The sequence below is a fragment of the Oncorhynchus clarkii genome, chromosome 17 (assembly GCF_045791955.1).
Source record: "Oncorhynchus clarkii lewisi isolate Uvic-CL-2024 chromosome 17, UVic_Ocla_1.0, whole genome shotgun sequence".
Lineage (NCBI taxonomy): Eukaryota > Metazoa > Chordata > Actinopteri > Salmoniformes > Salmonidae > Oncorhynchus > Oncorhynchus clarkii.
The window spans coordinates 53,143,852-53,161,503 of record NC_092163.1 but is presented as its reverse complement, the minus strand read 5'-3'; the positions used below and the strand labels follow the sequence as shown (position 1 = coordinate 53,161,503).

General features: G+C 43.2%; 1 protein-coding gene across 3 annotated transcripts in view; it reads left to right on the top strand.

Moving 5' to 3' along the window:
- LOC139371100 (AMP deaminase 2-like) overlaps positions 1–13,461 on the top strand; it is an 82,448-nt gene extending 68,987 nt beyond the window's left edge. The window contains exons 5-18 of one of the 3 annotated variants that reach the window (XM_071111169.1): positions 488–605; positions 982–1,168; positions 1,356–1,497; positions 1,620–1,709; positions 1,931–2,060; positions 2,343–2,537; positions 2,674–2,805; positions 2,982–3,145; positions 3,328–3,454; positions 3,641–3,804; positions 10,932–11,052; positions 11,334–11,507; positions 11,668–11,778; positions 11,855–13,461. In XM_071111169.1, the coding sequence (XP_070967270.1) occupies positions 488–605; positions 982–1,168; positions 1,356–1,497; positions 1,620–1,709; positions 1,931–2,060; positions 2,343–2,537; positions 2,674–2,805; positions 2,982–3,145; positions 3,328–3,454; positions 3,641–3,804; positions 10,932–11,052; positions 11,334–11,507; positions 11,668–11,778; positions 11,855–12,073 (2,074 nt within the window). In that variant the 3' untranslated portion in view covers positions 12,074–13,461. The remainder of the gene's footprint in view (positions 1–487; positions 606–981; positions 1,169–1,355; positions 1,498–1,619; positions 1,710–1,930; positions 2,061–2,342; positions 2,538–2,673; positions 2,806–2,981; positions 3,146–3,327; positions 3,455–3,640; positions 3,805–10,931; positions 11,053–11,333; positions 11,508–11,667; positions 11,779–11,854) is intronic. The other 2 variants (XM_071111168.1, XM_071111166.1) reach the window with 2 other exon arrangements.
- Positions 13,462–17,652: the final 4,191 nt, after the last annotated feature.

Genomic DNA, 17,652 nt, shown 5'->3' with positions numbered 1-17,652 from the left:
CAGTGCTTTTTTCACGAATGCACTTGTTAAATCACCCGTTTGGCTGTGATTCAATTATAAATTTGCAGGCACCGCATCGATTATATGCAATGCAGGACAAGCTAGATAAACTAGTAATATCATCAACCATGTGTAGTTAACTAGGGATTATGTTAAGATTGATTGTTTTTTATAAGATACGTTTAATACTAGCTAGCAACTTACCTTGGCTCCTTGCTGCACTCCTTCCTGTAATGTAATCGGCCATGATCGGTGTCCAAAAATGCCGATTACTGATTGTTATGAAAACTTGAAATCAGCCCTAATTAATCGGTCGACCTCCCTGTACATATGTCCAACTAAACCTGCCAATAAAGTATTGATTCATATATTTTCATAGGTGCTTTGCAAAACTATTTACATGAGATTTCTATTTCCCTACGTCATACCTCAACCCCATGCTCTCTCCTATCCTAATCTTTTCTTTACCCCTTCTCTCTCCCTGTAGGTTTATGAATGAGCTGGGTGGTGTGGACAGGACGGATGATGGCTGGATGAAGGAGAGAGTATTACCGATGGAGCGAGAGTACCAGCGTGTCTCAATATCAGGGGAGGAGAAGTGTGGGGTGAGAGCCGCTGACTAAACAACTTGATATAATAAATCCAGTCACAGTCCATCCTGATCAGTGTTTTATCATGCAGTGGTTTCTCATTCCAAGTACTAGTTGGTTGGTCTCTCAGTGTGCCACATGCTTACTGTGAAAGGTAAACCAATTCAGTCAACAAGTCTATTGAGGTGGGTTTGGTAGTGCTTGGACTTATTTATTTAGGCAGTTGGATATACAGAGGAAGTAGTTCAGAAATGAGAGCCTGGACCGGGTAGTGAACCCCGGTCTCCAGTGGGGACAGCATGTTGTCTAGAATTGTGCAATTGTTACCCACTCAGCCACACTCTTAATCAATGTAGACTATGCCTGACTTGTACCGTTCTGCCCTGACCAGGTGCCCTTCACAGACCTGGTAGATGCAGCTAAATGTGTGGTAAAGGCCCTGTTCATCAGGGAGAAGTACATTGCTCTGTCCATTCAGAACTTCTGTAAGACCACTGCCCGTGAGCTGGGAGAGCTGGGAGAGAAGCCCCTGGACCTACGCATCTATGAGGAGATCCCTGAGACCCCCGTTGATGCAGGTATGACATACTCACACACCTGACACATTTGGTATGACACAAACTGAGACACACAGGGCATAGCTGTAGGGTTTCTGCCCCTTTCTTCTTTAGCAAATGAGTTACTTTGTGAAATTGTAAATGAAAATGAAGTTGTGATGTATAATAGTATGGTGAACTTTTCTCCCTTCCCCGCTGTCTCCCACAGATGCTCCAGTCCACCCCCCTGTCTCAGAGACTCACCCCTATGAAAACCAGGACACCAAGAACATGCCTGCAGACACAGGGTACAGCTGTAAGATGGTGGATGGGGTCATGCATGTCTACACCAAGAAGAGCCCCATGGAGAAGTGGGTTTGTGTTTGAGTCTGCTTGTTTTCAGTTTTTGGTGTAAAGTGTGTGATGGGCTAGTCTGCTTCTACGTGTGTGTAAGAGAGAGTGTGTAACCGAAATTCTCCATCCTCATTTCCAGGAGTACAGAGTTGGACCTGCCTTACCCAGACCTGAAGGAGTACATCGCTGACATGAATGTCATGATGGCTCTCATCATTAACGGACCAGTGTGAGTGTTACTGGTTACTGGCCTTACAGTTAACATTAGTCACATCTGTTGTCTCATTAGTATCTGTGTATGTCAAAACTGTGCAAATTCTGTGTACACATGTCAAGAGTGAGACATATATATGTGTGTGTGTGTGTGTGTGTGTGTGTGTGTGTGTGTGTGTGTGTGTGTGTGTGTGTGTGTGTGTGTGTGTGTGTGTGTGTGTGTGTGTGTGTGTGCAGAAAGTCGTTCTGCTACCGCCGGCTGCAATACCTGAGCTCTAAGTTCCAGATGCACATCCTGCTGAACGAGATGAAGGAGCTGGCAGCCCAGAAGAAGGTTCCTCACCGCGACTTCTACAACATCCGCAAGGTGACACACAACAACACTGACACCACAACACTACAGCATCCAACAGCTTCTTAATCTACAACATCTCTATAAAACCTGCAAAGTGTTCAATATCAGTTAGTCACTCCACATTGTTGGAGTGAAATATATCTGGAAGTAGTCTCCCACTTTTTCCTTGGTGTAGTGACCAATGAAGATACACCACTGCTAAGTGCTAACTAACTCAGGCTTTTTGTTTTGTCTTTCTGGCATCCATCCTCAACATCTCATTGTTGTTGACCCTGTCTCTCCCTCTTCCCCCAGGTGGACACCCACATCCATGCCTCATCTTGTATGAACCAGAAGCACCTGCTGCGCTTTATCAAGCGAGCCATGAAGAAGTACCCTGGGGAGATAGTCCACATGGAGCATGGGCGGGGACAGACCCTCATGGAGGTGTTTGAGAGCATGAACCTGACTGCCTTTGACCTGAGTGTGGACACACTGGACATGCACGCGGTGAGGAGCAGGGGAAGAGGGGAGGGGGAAAGAGAATTGTTAGAGAGGGAGGGGTAGGAGAATTGTTTAAAGAGGGAGGGGTAGGAGAATTGGGGGAAGAAGAGTGGCATCGTAAGTGTCACCTATCTATTCTCAGGACCGCAACACGTTCCATCGCTTCGACAAGTTCAATGCCAAATACAACCCCATTGGAGAATCCATCCTGAGAGAGATCTTCATCAAGACAGACAACCACATCGAGGGCAAATACTTTGGCCACATGATCAAGGTCTGAAACCATCCCATGCTACCTTAAACAGCCATACAAACAGTGGTGTTTGTGTTAGTTCACCCCACATAGTTATGCACATTGATATTAAGAGAAAATGTGGCCTTGAAGTCTTAATTCACAGACATTAATACAATGATATTGATGTCTCTAATGCGTTGTTGGTGTTCCATCAGGAGGTGATGGCTGACCTAGAGGAGAGTAAGTACCAGAATGTGGAGCTGCGTCTGTCCATCTACGGCCGCTCCCGGGACGAATGGGACAAGCTGGCCCAGTGGGCCGTCAAACACCAAGTCTACTCTGACAACGTGCGCTGGCTCATCCAAGTGCCCCGCCTTTTGTGAGTAGTACCTCTACCTACTACAGCATCAACAAAGCAGTTATACACATCTACCTTTTATCAGCTTTTCTTGGACGTAAACCTCTCCTTGTATTTGTGACAAGTATTATCTTTGAATGAATACTGTGAATGAATGTGAATGATAATAATCTTCCATATGATTAACCCTCCTCTGACTGCAGTGATGTGTACCGCACCAAGAAGCAGCTGGCTAACTTCCAGGAGATGATGGAGAACATCTTCATGCCTCTGTTTGAGGTCACCATTAACCCCCGCAGCCACCCTGAGCTGCACCTCTTCCTCCAGCATGTGAGTCACTCACATAGCACTACAGTCAACAAAGTAGGATTCTCCCCTTCCCTACACCTAACATATCCAGACACTTGAGATGCATTTTCTTCCGGTCAGAAAGGACTTAGGGCCCCACCTCATTCATACACTCCAGGTACTGTTTTACCGTAACTTATTGTTGTATAACTAACTGTATGTTGTCAGGTGGTGGGCTTTGACAGTGTGGATGACGAGTCCAAGCCGGAGCACCACATCTTCAACATGGACAGCCCCCTGCCAGCCGACTGGACAGAGGAGGACAACCCTCCCTACTCCTACTACCTCTACTACACCTACGCCAACATGGCCGTGCTCAACCACCTGCGCAGGTACCAGGCTGCTTAACGAACCTCAGCACAAAGACGACTTTAAAAAATAAATAAAGGCCCAGTGCAGTCAAAAACTAGATTTTCATGTGTTTTATATATACACTACCGTTCAAAAGTTTGGGATCACTTAGAAATGTCCTTGTTTTCTCAATTAAAATAACATCAAATTGATCAGAAATACAGAATAGACGTTGTTAATGTTGTAAATGACTATTGTAGCTGGAAACGGTAGATTTTTTTTAATGGAATATCTACATAGGCGTACAGAGGCCCATTATCAGCAACCATCACTCCTGTGTTCCAATGGCACGTTGTGTTAGCTAATCGAAGGATGCTGGCCTTGTAGGCAGAGTTGCAAAGAAAAAGCCATATCTCAGACTGGCCAACAAAAATAAAAGATTAAAATGGGCAAAAGAGGAACCCTGCCTAGAAGGCCAGCATCCCGGATTCGCCACTTCACTGTTGACGTTGAGACTGATGTTTTGCGAAAACTATTTAATGAAGCTGCCAGTTGAGGACTTGTGAGGCTTCTGTTTCTTAAACTAGACACTAATGTACTTGCCCTCTTGCTCAGTTGTGCACCGGGTCCTCCCACTCCTCTTTCTATTCTGGTTAGTGCCAGTTTGCGCTGTTCTGTGAAGGGAGTAGTACACAGCGTTGTACCAGATCTTCAGTTTCTTGGCAATTTCTCGCATGGAATAGCCTTCATTTCTCAGAACAAGAATAGACTGACGAGTTTCAGAAGAAAGGTCTTTGTTTCTGGCCATTTTGAGCCTGTAATCGAACCCACAAATGCTGATGCTCCAGATACTCAACTAGTCTAAAGGCCAGTTTTATTGCTTCTTTAATGAGGACAACAGTTTTCAGCTGTGGTAACATATTTGCAAAAGGGTTTTCTAATGATCAATTAGCCTTTTAAAATGATAAACTTGGCTTAGCTAACGCAACGTGCCATTGGAACACAGGAGTGATGGATGTTCAAATAAAATGTATTTGTCACATACACATGGTTAGCAGATGTTAATGCGAGTGTAGCGAAATGCTTGTGCTTCTAGTTCCGACAATGCCGTAATAACCAACGAGTAATCTAACCTAACAATTCCAAAACGACTACCTTATACACACAAGTGTAAAGGGATAAAGAATATGTACATAAATATATATGAATGAGTGATGGTACAGAACAGCATAGGCAAGATGCAGTAGATGGTATCGAGTACAGTATATACATATGAGATGAGTAATGTAGGGTATGTAAACAAAGTGGCATAGTTTAAAGTGGCTAGTGATACATGTATTACATAAAGATGCAGTAGATGATATAGGTAACAGTATATACATATACATGTGAGATGATTAATGTAGGGTATGTAAACATTATATTAAGTAGCATTGTTTAAAGTGGCTAGTGATATATTTTACATCAATTTTCATCAATTCCCATTATTAAAGTGGCTGGAGTTGAGTCAGTGTGTTGGCAGCAGCCACTCAATGTTAGTGGTGGCTGTTTAACAGTCTGATGGCCTTGAGATAGAAGCTCTTTTTCAGTCTCTCGGTTCCTGCTTTGATGCACCTGTACTGACCTCGCCTTCTGGATGATAGCAGGGTGAACAGGCAGTGGCTCGGGTGGTTGTTGTCCTTGATGATCTTTATGGCCATCCTGTGACATCGGGTGGTGTAGGTGTCCTGGAGGGCAAGTAGTTTGCCCCTGGTGACGCGTTGTGCAGACCTCACTACCCTCTGGAGAGCCTTACGGTTGTGGGCGGAGCAGTTGCCGTACCAGGCGGTGATACAGCCCGACAGGATGCTCTCGATTGTGCATCTGTAGAAGTTTGTGAGTGCTTTTTGTGACAAGCCAAATTTCTGAGGTTGAAGAGGCCTTCTTCACGACGCTGTCTGTGTGGGTGGACCAATTCAGTTTGTCCGTGATGTGTATGCCAAGGAACTTAAAACTTACTACCCTCTCCACTACTGTCCCATCGATGTGGATAGGGGGGTGCTCCCTCTGCTGTTTCCTGAAGTCCACAATCATCTCTTTTGTTTTGTTGACGTTGAGTGTGAGGTTATTTTCCTGACACCACACTCCGAGGGCCCTCACCTCCTCCCTGTAGGCCGTCTCGTCGTTGTTGGTAATCAAGCCTACCACTGTGGTGTCGTCCGCAAACTTGATGATTGAGTTGGAGGCGTGCATGGCCACGCAGTCATGGGTGAACAGGGAGTACAGGAGAGGGCTCAGAACGCACCCTTGTGGGGCCCCAGTGTTGAGGATCAGCGGGGTGGAGATGTTGTTACCTACCCTCACCACCTGGGGGGCGGCCCGTCAGGAAGTCCAGTACCCAGTTGCACAGGGCGGGGTCGAGACCCAGGGTCTCGAGCTTGATGACGAGTTTGGAGGGTACCATGGTGTTAAATGCTGAGCTGTAGTCGATGAACAGCATTCTCACATAGGTATTCCTCTTGTCCAGATGGGTTAGGGCAGTGTGCAGTGTGGTTGAGATTGCATCGTCTGTGGACCTATTTGGGCGGTAAGCAAATTGGAGTGGGTCTAGGGTGTCAGGTAGGGTGGAGGTGATATGGTCCTTGACTAGTCTTTCAAAGCACTTCATGATGACGGAAGTGAGTGCTACGGGGCGGTAGTTGTTTAGCTCAGTTTCCTTAGCTTTCTTGGGAACAGGGACAATGGTGGCCCTCTTGAAGCATGTGGGAACAGCAGACTGGGGTAAGGATTGATTGAATATGTCCGTAAACACACCAGCCAGCTGGTCTGCGCATGCTCTGAGGACGCGGCTGGGGATGCCGTCTGGGCCTGCATCCTTGCGAGGGTTAACACGTTGAAATGTTTTCCTCACGTCGGCTGCAGTGAAGGAGAGTCCGCAGGTTTTGGTTGCGGGCCGTGTCAGTGGCACTGTATTGTCTTCAAAGCAGGCAAAAGTTTTATTTATTCTGCCTGGGAGCAAGACATCCTGGTCCGTGACGGGGCTGGATTTCTTTTTGTAATCCGTGATTGACTGTAGACCCTGCAACATACCTCTTGTGTCTGAGCCGTTGAATTGTGACTCTACTTTGTCTCTATACTGACGCTTAGCTTGTTTGATTGCCTTGCGGAGGGAATCGCTACACTGTTTGTATTCGGTCATGTTTCCGGTCACCTTTCCCTGGTTAAAAGCAGTGGTTCGCGCTTTCAGTTTCACACGAATGCTGCCATCAATCCACGGTTTCTGGTTTGGGAATGTTTTAATCGTTGCTATGGGAACGACATCATAAATGCACTTTCTAATGAACTCGCTCACCGAATCAGCGTATTCGTCAATGTTGTTGTTGGACGCAATGCGGAACATATCCCAGTCCGCGTGATCGAAGCAGTCTTGAAGCGTGGAATCAGATTGGTCGGACCAGCGTTGAACAGACCTGAGCGCGGGAGCTTCTTGTTTTAGTTTCTGTCTGTAGGCAGGAAGCAACGAAATGGAGTCGTGGTCAGCTTTTCCGAAAGGAGGGCGGGGGAGGGCCTTATATGCGTCGCGGAAGTTAGAATAGCAATGATCCAAGGTTTTACCAGCCCTGGTTGCGCAATCGATATGCTGATACAATTTAGGGAGTCTTGTTTTCAGATTAGCCTTGTTAAAATCCCCAGCTACAATGAATGCAGCCTCAGGATATGTGGTTTCCAGTTTGCAAAGAGTCAAATAAAGTTTATTCAGGGCCATCGATGTGTCTGCTTGGGGGGGAATATATACGGCTGTGATTATAATCGAAGAGAATTCCCTTGGTAGATAATGCGGACGACATTTGATTGTGAGGAATTCTAAGTCAGGTAAAGAGAAGGACTTGAGTTCCTGTATGTTGTTGTGGTCACACCATGTCTCGTTAATCATAAGGCATACGCCCCCGCCCCTCTTCTTACCAGAAAGATGTTTGTTTCTGTCGGCGCGATGCGTGAAGAAACCAGCTGGCTGCACCGATTCCGTTAGCGTCTCTCGAGTGAGCCATGTTTCCATGAAGCAACTGATGTCCCTTGATAATTGGCCCCTGTACGCCTATGTAGATATTCCATAAAAAAATCTGCCGTTTCCAGCTACAATAGTCATTTACAACATTAACAATGTCTACACTGTATTTCTGATCCATTTGATGTTATTTTAATGGACAAAAAAAATAATAATTCTTTCAAAACAAGGACATTTCTAAGTGACCCCAAACTTTTGAACGGTAGTGTATACTGAACAAAAATGTAAACATGTATAAAGTGTTGGTCCCATGTTTCATGAGCTGAAATAAAAGATCCCAGAAATGCTCCATATGCACAAAAAGCTTATTTCTCTCAAATTTAGTGCACAAATTTGGCTACATCCCTGTTAGTGAGATTTTCTCCTTTGCCAAGATAATCCATCCACCTGACAGGTGTGGCATATCAAGAAGCTGAACAAACAGCATAATCATTACACAGGTGCACATTGTGCTGGGGAAAATAAAAGGCCACTCTAAAATGTGCAGCTTTGTCACACAACACAATGCCACAGATACAGTGCCTTGCGAAAGTATTCGGCCCCCTTGAACTTTGCGACCTTTTGCCACATTTCAGGCTTCAAACATAAAGATATAAAACTGTATTTTTTTGTGAAGAATCAACAACAAGTGGGACACAATCATGAAGTGGAACGACATTTATTGGATATTTCAAACTTTTTTAACAAATCAAAAACTGAAAAATTGGGCGTGCAAAATTATTCAGCCCCCTTAAGTTAATACTTTGTAGCGCCACCTTTTGCTGCGATTACAGCTGTAAGTCGCTTGGGGTATGTCTCTATCAGTTTTGCACATCGAGAGACTGAATTTTTTTTCCATTCCTCCTTGCAAAACAGCTCGAGCTCAGTGAGGTTGGATGGAGAGCATTTGTGAACAGCAGTTTTCAGTTCTTTCCACAGATTCTCGATTGGATTCAGGTCTGGACTTTGACTTGGCCATTCTAACACCTGAATATGTTTATTTTTGAACCATTCCATTGTAGATTTTGCTTTATGTTTTGGATCATTGTCTTGTTGGAAGACAAATCTCCGCCCCAGTCTCAGGTCTTTTGCAGACTCCATCAGGTTTTCTTCCAGAATGGTCCTGTATTTGGCTCCATCCATCTTCCCATCAATTTGAACCATCTTCCCTGTCCCTGCTGAAGAAAAGCAGGCCCAAACCATGATGCTGCCACCACCATGTTTGACAGTGGGGATGGTGTGTTCAGCTGTGTTGCTTTTACGCCAAACATAACGTTTTGCATTGTTGCCAAAAAGTTCAATTTTGGTTTCATCTGACCAGAGCACCTTCTTCCACATGTTTGGTGTGTCTCCCAGGTGGCTTGTGACAAACGACACTTTTTATGGATATCTTTAAGAAATGGCTTTCTTCTTGCCACTCTTCCATAAAGGCCAGATTTGTGCAATATATGACTGATTGTTGTCCTATGGACAGAGTCTCCCACCTCAGCTGTAGATCTCTGCAGTTCATCCAGAGTGATCATGGGCCTCTTGGCTGCATCTCCGATCAGTCTTCTCCTTATATGAGCTGAAAGTTTAGAGGGACGGCCAGGTCTTGGTAGATTTGCAGTGGCCTGATACTCCTTCCATTTCAATATTATCGCTTGCACAGTGCTCCTTGGGATGTTTAAAGCTTGGGAAATCTTTTTGTATCCAAATCCGGCTTTAAACTTCTACACAACAGTATCTCGGACCTGCCTGGTGTGTTCCTTGTTCTTCATGATGCTCTCTGCGCTTTTAACGGACCTCTGACTATCACAGTGCAGGTGCATTTATACGGAGACTTGATTACACACAGGTGGATTGTATTTATCATCATTAGTTATTTAGGTCAACATTGGATCATTCAGAGATCCTCACTGAACTTCTGGAGAGAGTTTGCTGCACTGAAAGTAAAGGGGCTGAATAATTTTGCACGCACAATTTTCAGTTTTTGAATTGTTAAAAAAGTTTGAAATATCCAATAAATGTCGTTCCACTTCATGATTGTGTCCCACTTGTTGTTGATTCTTCACAAAAAATACAGATTTATATCTTTATGTTTGAAGCCTGAAATGTGGCAAAAGGTCGCAAAGTTCAAGGGGGCCGAATACTTTCGCAAGGCACTGTATCTAAAGTTTTTGGGGAGCGTGCAATTGACTGCAGGAATGTCCACCGGAGCTTTAGCCAGAGAATTTAATGTTAATTTCCCTACCATAAGCCGCCTCCAACGTCGTTTTGAAGAATTTGGCAGTACGCCCAACTGGCCTCACAACCGCAGAGCACATGTAACCACGTCAGCCAGGGACCTCCACATCCGGCTTCTTCTCCAGCTGGATCGTCTGAAACCAGCCATCCGGACAGAAGATGAAACTGCGGAGTATTTCTGTCTGTAATAAAGCCTTTTTGTGGGGAAAAAGTCATTCTAAATGGCTGGGCCTAGCTCCCCAGTGGGTGGGCCTATGGCCTCCCAGGTCCACGCATGGCTGCAACCCTGCCCAGTCATGTGAAATCCATAGATTAGGGCCTAATTAATTAATTTCAATTGACTGATTTCCTTATATGAACTGTAACTCAGTAAAATCCTAAAAATTGTTACATGTTGCGTTCATTTTTGTTCAGTGTATATATACACGCTATGAGGTTGGAATAATACTGTACAATTGTGGAAATTATGATAATGCCCTTTTATTGTAACAGCTGCTTGAAAAGGCTGTCTGAAATTTCAACTTGTTTGGTGTGATGGAGTTTTGATCTGCCTGGTGACATCACCAAATGAATGAATAAATTAATGAATAGACCAATAAGAAACAGAGTTCCTAACCTCTCTGCCAATAACAATAACAGCTAGCTTTCAGTGTTCTTCTCCCCACTCCCAGACAGCCCTAGCAAGATTCTTGCTTGAGAAATTGCTCTTTGCTAAAAAGCTATTTTGGTTTCTTTTTTACCATGAAAATAATCACAGTGAGGTTCTTAATTGTTACCCAGAAATTATTTGATATTGAGATAAAAACGGCTGCATTGGACCTTTAATAACATAAATGATGAATGAGTCGCATGAAAACATTAAGGATTGTTAATGAATATACTTTATGAAGCTAATATGTGTTTGCTTGTGACATGCAGGAGGCGTGGCTTCCACACGTTTGTGCTGCGCCCTCACTGCGGGGAGGCGGGGCCTGTCCACCACCTGGTGTCGGGTTTCATGCTTTCAGAGAACATCTCCCACGGGCTGCTGCTCAGGAAGGTTAGTCAGCACACACGTCGTCTCCCATAGCGACGCCACACTACCATGGCAACAACACGACTGACAGATAGTAGAGTTCAGTTCATAGGTGACCTCTGAAGGTTTGATTGATTGATTTATTAAATTATGTCTTGGTTTTGGGACTTTGCTCACCAGGTTACTTCAGCAAATTTAAGAGAATTCAGAAGAACAATCAGACACTTTCCCCTTGAATACTGCAGTTGTGCATTTAACAAGATAGACTATATCATATGGCATCTCTTTCCTCCTCATGTCCCCAGGCACCAGTGCTGCAGTACCTGTACTACCTGGCTCAGATTGGCATTGCCATGTCCCCCCTGAGCAACAACAGCCTGTTCCTCAGCTACCACCGCAACCCCCTGCCTGAGTATCTGTCCAGAGGCCTCATGGTCTCTCTGTCCACTGACGACCCCCTACAGTTCCACTTCACCAAGGTCAGTGCACAGGGGAGTGGTGTCAAGACACACACACACACATACACAAACACACACAGAGGCAAAACAATTCACACTACAACTGCAATGGTGAGTCAGTACAGTCAATCAGTACAATTCATTGAATGTTTCTTTGTATTTTGTGTGTGTTTGTCCTCAGGAGCCTCTGATGGAGGAGTACAGCATCGCCACACAGGTGTGGAAGCTCAGCTCCTGTGACATGTGTGAGCTGGCCAGGAACAGCGTCCTTATGAGCGGCTTCTCCCACAAGGTATCTGCTTCCTCTCCTCTCATCCACAGCCATTTTGTGCCAAGTGCTCTGCTCTGATCTTCTTTCTTATCTCCAGGCAAAAAGCTACTGGCTTGGGCCCAAATACAGCAAAGAGGGCCCGGAGAGCAATGACATCCGTCGCACCAACGTCCCGGACATCCGCGTGGCATACCGCAGTGAGACCCTGCTGGAGGAGCTCAACCTCATCACCCACGCTGTGCGCACCAAGGAGCTGGACAACATCGACGAGGAGGACACCCTCTCCATGGCTCCCATCGGGGCAGAAGGACGCTAAATCAACAACTCCTCTCTATTGCTCCCTGGATAGGTTTTATTTCATATTGGAGGAGATTTTCTGATCTTCGATCTGTTCCTGGGTCACTTCCTCTGTCACTTTTATCTCCTGACCCTCCATACATTCACACCCCAAGTGATTTCCTTTGTCATGTGACCCTGCATGGGAAGGAAGATCCCACAGTTTGCCTGTGATTTAATGACATGTTTGTACCCATCACTGATATATCACACACACACACACACACACACACTTATTGCGGTTTTCCTGTCCTAAAAGCTGCTTATCTTCCATCACACAGTGATGCTGCTTTAACCTTAACATCTAGTGTAATATTAACATCTAGTGTAATATTAACATCTAGTGTAATATTATCATCTAGACATCTAGTGTAATATTATCATCTAGTGTAATATTAACATCTAGTGTAATATTAACATCTACTGCAATATTATCATCTAGACATCTAGTGTAATATTATCATCTAGTGTAATATTAACATCTAGTGTAATATTAACATCTAGTGTAATATTATCATCTCGTGTAGTATTAACATCTTGCATAATATTTTCATAATGGTTATAACTTTTGAAGTAGGAAAACAGATACAACTTAGCAGCAATATTATGAGTGTATTATCCATGGGTCATCTTACCTCACTACACAATGCATAGGTTCCACACTACATTGTTCCAACAACACCTGTTCCGCACTGAGAGGAACAGTCGCATGTAACTTAGAGATGCATGGAAACCATGGTAACACTTTTCTAAAGTACGGACGTACTGAGTTTAAAAAACAAACAAAGGACCAAATCTGCGTGGTCTAGAAGCAGAAGTTGTGCACAATTCCAGTTTGTGTGTGCTGCTGGGTATCTGCTGGCTTTCATCTGTTTCTGGCTTCAGGAAGTTTCTAGTGCTTTAATAGCTAAAGGAGTCCTCTCAGCTAGTCTCCGTGATCTAAATCAGCTCTAACTAAAAAGCAAGCAGGACATCCAGCAGAGACACTGCAGCAGCCCTCAGGACATGGAGCTGTGCTGTGACTGTGGTCTACTGCAAACATTCCATTCAATTAACTTTAAGATATATGTTATTTTCACATTAGTTATAGAATATGCAGCCAAAAAGAGTCGATGTATACTATTCCAGTACAGATGCATGATGTGTACAGGGTATATATATATATATATACATACAGTGGGGCAAAAAAGTATTTAGTCAGCCACCAATTGTGCAAGTTCCCCCACTTAAAAAGATGAGAGAGGCCTGTAATTTTCATCATAGGTACACTTCAACTATGACAGACAAAATGAGAGAAAAAAAATCCAGAAAATCACATTGTAGGATTTTTAATGAATTTATTTGCAAATTGTGGTGGAAAATAAGTATACTATGTCGGTTATTAGTTCATTGTATGCAGTGCCCTGTATGCTCCATACCAGACTTACCAGTGCCTTTTGATTTTAGGCACTAGCTAGCCTGTCACAGTCCAAGCTGTTCTCATGTTCTGCTGCAACGCCTCAGTCCTCATCACCAACAACAACAACAACCGCAGCATCTGTTCTCTTCATGCATTAGCATTTTTGCTGAACTAACATCAAGATGATGCCATTGGGACTGAAACCATGCAGCATGTTAAAGTACCTTCTCCCTTACCTACCCAGACCTTCCAGTGAAGTGGAAGAAACCGTTTTACCAATGCTCTGCTTTGGCTGCATTTCCACCGTGCATCTTATGTTGTGAATGCCTGCATGGAGCCCTGCAACAGGAGTGGCTGAAAAGCTGTTTAAAGTGAGATGTAACGTGAAAAAGCAGCACATGAGAATCCAAGTAAGCTGAACGACTGTCATGTATGAAGTATGTGTGCAGTCAATGATTGTTGTTAGTTTGAGTTCTGCAAAACAAACTCATTCAGCTTGTCATCCCTATGGCAATGCTCAAACCGTGCAGGGACACGTTTGCATGGTTGTCATCGGGAACAAATGAGCTCATCCCCACCACCATGGTTGTCATGGTCACCAAAACAAGTACACACCTATCCCCATTATCTTGCCCAAAGACAAAGAGCCTCTTCTATGCCCGATTCAAACTGTGGGCATTCATCTTGGATATTGTTATAACTGTTCTAATTGTACACTCCTATTAGATGCCAAGACTGTTCCAGTGGAATAAGTGGGCCCAAGTTGTAAATGTTCACCATGCATTGCATACCATATCTACCAGGCCATTTTAAAAACTTAAGATCTAAGCGTGATATATACAGTAAGGCCTAGATTCAAGCAGATCAAGTGTTAACCGGCGACAGCCGACACACACATAGCTGATGTTTTGGCATCGGAAGTGGAACTGCGTTGGAGCTGTCAAATCGGTGAGCAGCTGCTCTTTATCATTGTCACGAAGCCACACCCGTCCCACTCTCGTTAAGTTCAGAACAAGAAAGTGTAGTCTATATAGAAATAATGACGCACAAATAGAAAATCATCATCAAGGTGTAGATTATATCTCACATTCCAGTGTTCTAACTTCTAAACAAGGCTGCATGGGATTTCTCTTAATGTGACTCCGTGCAGCCAATGGCAATGTCCGCTTTAGCAATAATGCCAAGAGCCGCTTGTGGATTTGACAGCTCTAACGCAGTTCTGACACCGGTCAAACAACAGCTATGCGGATGTCGGCTAAAGCGGATCTAATTGAATAGACCCTAAATATTTGAGAAACCAGATATTTTAGGAGAAATTGTATGCATTAATCTCAATCCTGGGATGCTGATCTGCAGCTCCTCAACAGTGAGGTGTTTCACTGTGAAGGGGTGGCATGTGTTGGACATATTGAGTTGAGTTGGCCTCAGAGTTGAATTTAATATATAAAGTGTATTTTTCTTAAAGGCTATAGAGATAAACTGTTTATATAAAGAGTATATCAATATTTAGATTGCAAACTTTGTTTCGTTGCTGTAGATCATTATAAACTGGGGTTATTAAAGCTGAAAGATGTATTTTGTTATCATAATTATTGGCCTTGACTTTCACAGAATTTTACAATTGGACTTTTGTCCAAAGTGACTTACATTTTACATATGTGTGGTCACAGCAATCAGACCCACTACCTTGGCCTTACAAGCGCCATTATCTACCAACTGAGCTACAAAGAACCATGTATATTCTTTTCTTATTTGATATTTTCATTGTTTGTTTTTCTGGTTGATTGTTGTGTTAGGACTGTTGAACTCGGTTTAATTTAGCATGTAGCTCTGTCTCAATAGAGTATCGAGTGAAGGTGATCAAGTTAACCAGGGTCATTTGGAAGGGTCTTCAGAAATGGTAGTACCAAGAGCCATATTGGGTATCCATCCCTGCCATTTATCTCAACCAGAGCTGCCTATGTAATCTGGCTATACATTCCCACCAAAACACCCACTCAGACATTGTAATCCTTCCCACAAACATACAGCCATAGACTGGACCGTTGTTACTCTTTGATTGATACAAACAAGGCTTTTAAGACAACCAACAACCATTTACTATAGCTTTTGATTTGATTCTTTAAAATAGTATTTTGCAGGGAATTAGAGGATGCATGTATAATTTAAGGGTTTATGTCTCCGTGTGTAGAGTAGGATGTGTGTAATTGTTGATAAAGGATCAGACATCCATTTTCAGGTCCAGGTATGGCTCACTAAGGGACTCAACGACACAGTTTCCAGTTCCGTTGACCTTACCTTTTCATTTCCATCCATCCATTAAAGATTGTCCATCAGAGTTCACATATCTGTTCTGTCAAACCTCACCAACTCCTGTTGTTTGTCTCTATCTGTACAATCAGTTTAGTTCCTTTGTTTGTTTATAAAATACAATGCTAGGGAACCTATTGGTTCTACTGTAGCATACCATAACTCAGAGACCATATGTTGTATTCTCAAACTTCACTAAACACAGACATGTAATTCTGTCCCAATCGAAAGACCACACAAAGTTCAATGCCGTTTTGAGTCCAAAATGCTGTTCTCTTGCAACGGGTTTCAGTAGTGCAAAGAGTCTTGGGTAATAGTAATAGACACTGTGTTGTCATCACAGAACACAAACCAGTTAATCAGTCAATCCTCACACTGCGAGTTTAGTTCTTTGTTCAATCGATTTTCTCATTGAAGAATTGCCTAGTATTCTTTTCACTTCATAATGTTGAATTCAAACAATTAGATTTTCACTTGTGATTATTTTGTGCTCAATTCATGTTTTCCTTATTAGACATTTTCATGTTTTTACATGAAAGGTTCTCTGCACGTTTTTTATATTGACATGGTTTTCATTGTCTTTTTATTTGTTGGATTTAGGGCTCTGTTCAATCTGTGTTGCTGAAGTGTTACAGATTGCGTGATATCAATTTAAAGGTCATATCTGATTGAGCTGACATATGCAGTGTTTACTGTGAATGCAGTCTCCGCTTACGCAGGAACATTACCTTTACATTTCAATCACGCTGTAACGCTGCAACGTGGATTGAATAGAGCCCTTAGTGTACTGTAGTCACTATCATGGCTTTAAATGAATGCCAATGTTTTACAGACTATGGTATAATGTCTGATGATTGAAATAAAGCATGTTTATTCATCTAATGTGTTGTCTGGTGTCATACATTTTTTTCTTTAATGAGTCAGCTTATTGACTCATTTAGTCAACTAATATAGTTGATTTACAGTCAAAAGTTTGGACACCTACTCAAGGGTTTTTGTTTATTTTTACTATGTTCTACATTGTGGAATAATAAGACATCAAAACGATGAAATAACACATATGGAATCATGTAGCAAACTAAAAAAGTGTTAAACAAATCAAAATAGATTTTAGATTCTTCAAAGTAGCTACCCTCTGCCTTGATAACAGCTTTGCATACTTTTGAAATTGTCTCAACCAGCTTCATAAAGAATGCTTTTCCAACAGTCTTGAAGGAGTTCCCACATATGCTGAGCACTTGTTGGCTGCTTATCCTTCACTCTGCGGTCCAACTCATCCCAAACCATCTCAATTGGCTTGAGGTCGGGTGATTGTGGAGGCCAAGTTATCTAATGCAGCACTCCATCACTATCCTTGGTCAAATAGCCCTTACACAGCCTGGAGGTGTGTTGGGTCATTGTCCTGTTGAAAAACAAATGATAGTCCCACTAAGCGCAAACCAGATGGGATGCCGTATCGCTGCAGAATGCTGTGGTAGCCATGCTGGTTAAGTGTGCCTTGAATTCTAAATAAATCACAGAAAGTCACCAGCAAAGCACCCCCACGCCATCACACCTCCTCCATGCTTCATGGTGGGAACCACACATGCAGAGATCATCTGTTCACCTACTCTGCGTCTCGTAAAGACACAGTGGTTGGAACCAAAAATCTCAAATTTGGACTAGTCTAATGTCCATTGCTCATGTTTCTCGGCCTAAGCAATTCTTCTTATTATTGGTGTCCTTTAGTAGTGGTTTCTTTGCAGCAATTTGAGCATGAAGGCCTGATTAAATCAGTCTCCTCTCAACAGCTGATGTTGAGATGTGTCTGTTACTTGCACTCTGTGAAGCATTTATTTGGACTGCAATCT